General features: G+C 39.9%; 1 protein-coding gene across 1 annotated transcript in view; it reads right to left on the bottom strand.

The window, feature by feature from the left end:
- The window catches only part of Cep97 (centrosomal protein 97), a 27,297-nt gene that overhangs the window by 10,824 nt on the left and 15,299 nt on the right, over nucleotides 1-1,174 (bottom strand). Inside the window, exon 7 of the mRNA XM_012515870.2 lies at nucleotides 529-662. Within this exon, the coding sequence (XP_012371324.2) occupies nucleotides 529-662 (134 nt within the window). The remainder of the gene's footprint in view (nucleotides 1-528; nucleotides 663-1,174) is intronic.

The following is a 1,174-nucleotide window of genomic DNA, read 5'->3' as shown; positions in this document are numbered from 1 at the left end:
AAATTAAAAAAAAAAAAAAGAATATATATATTTTTCTGTTATGGTACCAAACAAATTAAATTAGTTGAAGCAAAGTGATTAAAGATGAATTTTTTTTTTTTTCTTTTTTTGTATTTTTGGGAAGGGTCTACAACAGGGTGTTCAGGGTCAGACTCTAGTGATCCGCCTATTTACAACCTCCCAAGAGCTGGGATTATAGCCCAGTCTCAATTGCTGTCTCAGTGCACCCCAGGGGCTGGGCCGGCATGGCAGGCCCGGGGATCAAACCTCTGGCCTCTGCGCCTGCTTACAGGCACTTTAAGATGAATTAATTTCTGTTTGTTTGTTTGTTTGCACTTGTCAAAGCGCTTATGCCACTGAGCTATATCCCCAGGCTGTTTGTTCGTTCGTTCTTTTTCTTTTTTTTTGTGCAGAACCGGGGATTGAACTCAGGCCCTTGCGCTTGCCAGGAAAGCGCTTATTCCACTGAGCCATCTCCCCAGCCACTCTTTCTTTTTTTTTTTTTTTAAAGATGAATTAATTTCTTACCACTTTCCTGGAGTATTAGGCAATCTTGAACAGGGCTTGAATGGTCAGGTATGAGGGGAGCCCTTGTTTCCACAGGAACAAGAGAAGACAACTCTTCATTTTGGCTTTGGTTCATCAACTGCCTCTGGTGAAACCTAAAAATCAGTAATGTCCAACGTCATCTAGCAGAAACGAAAACAAAGAAACAAAACAACAACAACCCAGCTCTTTTGCTTCCTAGATAACATCAACAAGGTGGAAGTTGACAACTTTGCAAAGCAAATATATCATTTGAAAGCACTGGGTAAGAATGCTTAAAATTTTAACCTGTACAGAAACTCTCATATGCACAATTATACAGATGAACCAGGTCCAGGGTGCTCAGAAGCATAAGTGCCTGCCTGGCAAGCATAAGGTTCTGAGTTCGATCCCCAATAACAAAACAACCCAGAAGCAGCAATATTTAAAGGCAGGATGTCTGACAAAAGAAATCATTATTAAATGCTTCACACTATGCTTCTTAAGGGCTTAAGAACCCATATTATACAACTACATTACAAGGCCAAATACATTTTTAAGATGCTTAGGATCAAACCCAGGCCATTCTAGACACTTTATCACTGGGTCTCTTCCTGCAGCCCCTGATAATTAAAATTAAAGATAGATA

This window comes from Octodon degus, unplaced genomic scaffold, assembly GCF_000260255.1.
Source record: "Octodon degus isolate 3935 unplaced genomic scaffold, OctDeg1.0 scaffold00081, whole genome shotgun sequence".
In the NCBI taxonomy this organism is placed as follows: domain Eukaryota; kingdom Metazoa; phylum Chordata; class Mammalia; order Rodentia; family Octodontidae; genus Octodon; species Octodon degus.
This window is presented reverse-complemented; position numbering and strand designations above follow the sequence as displayed.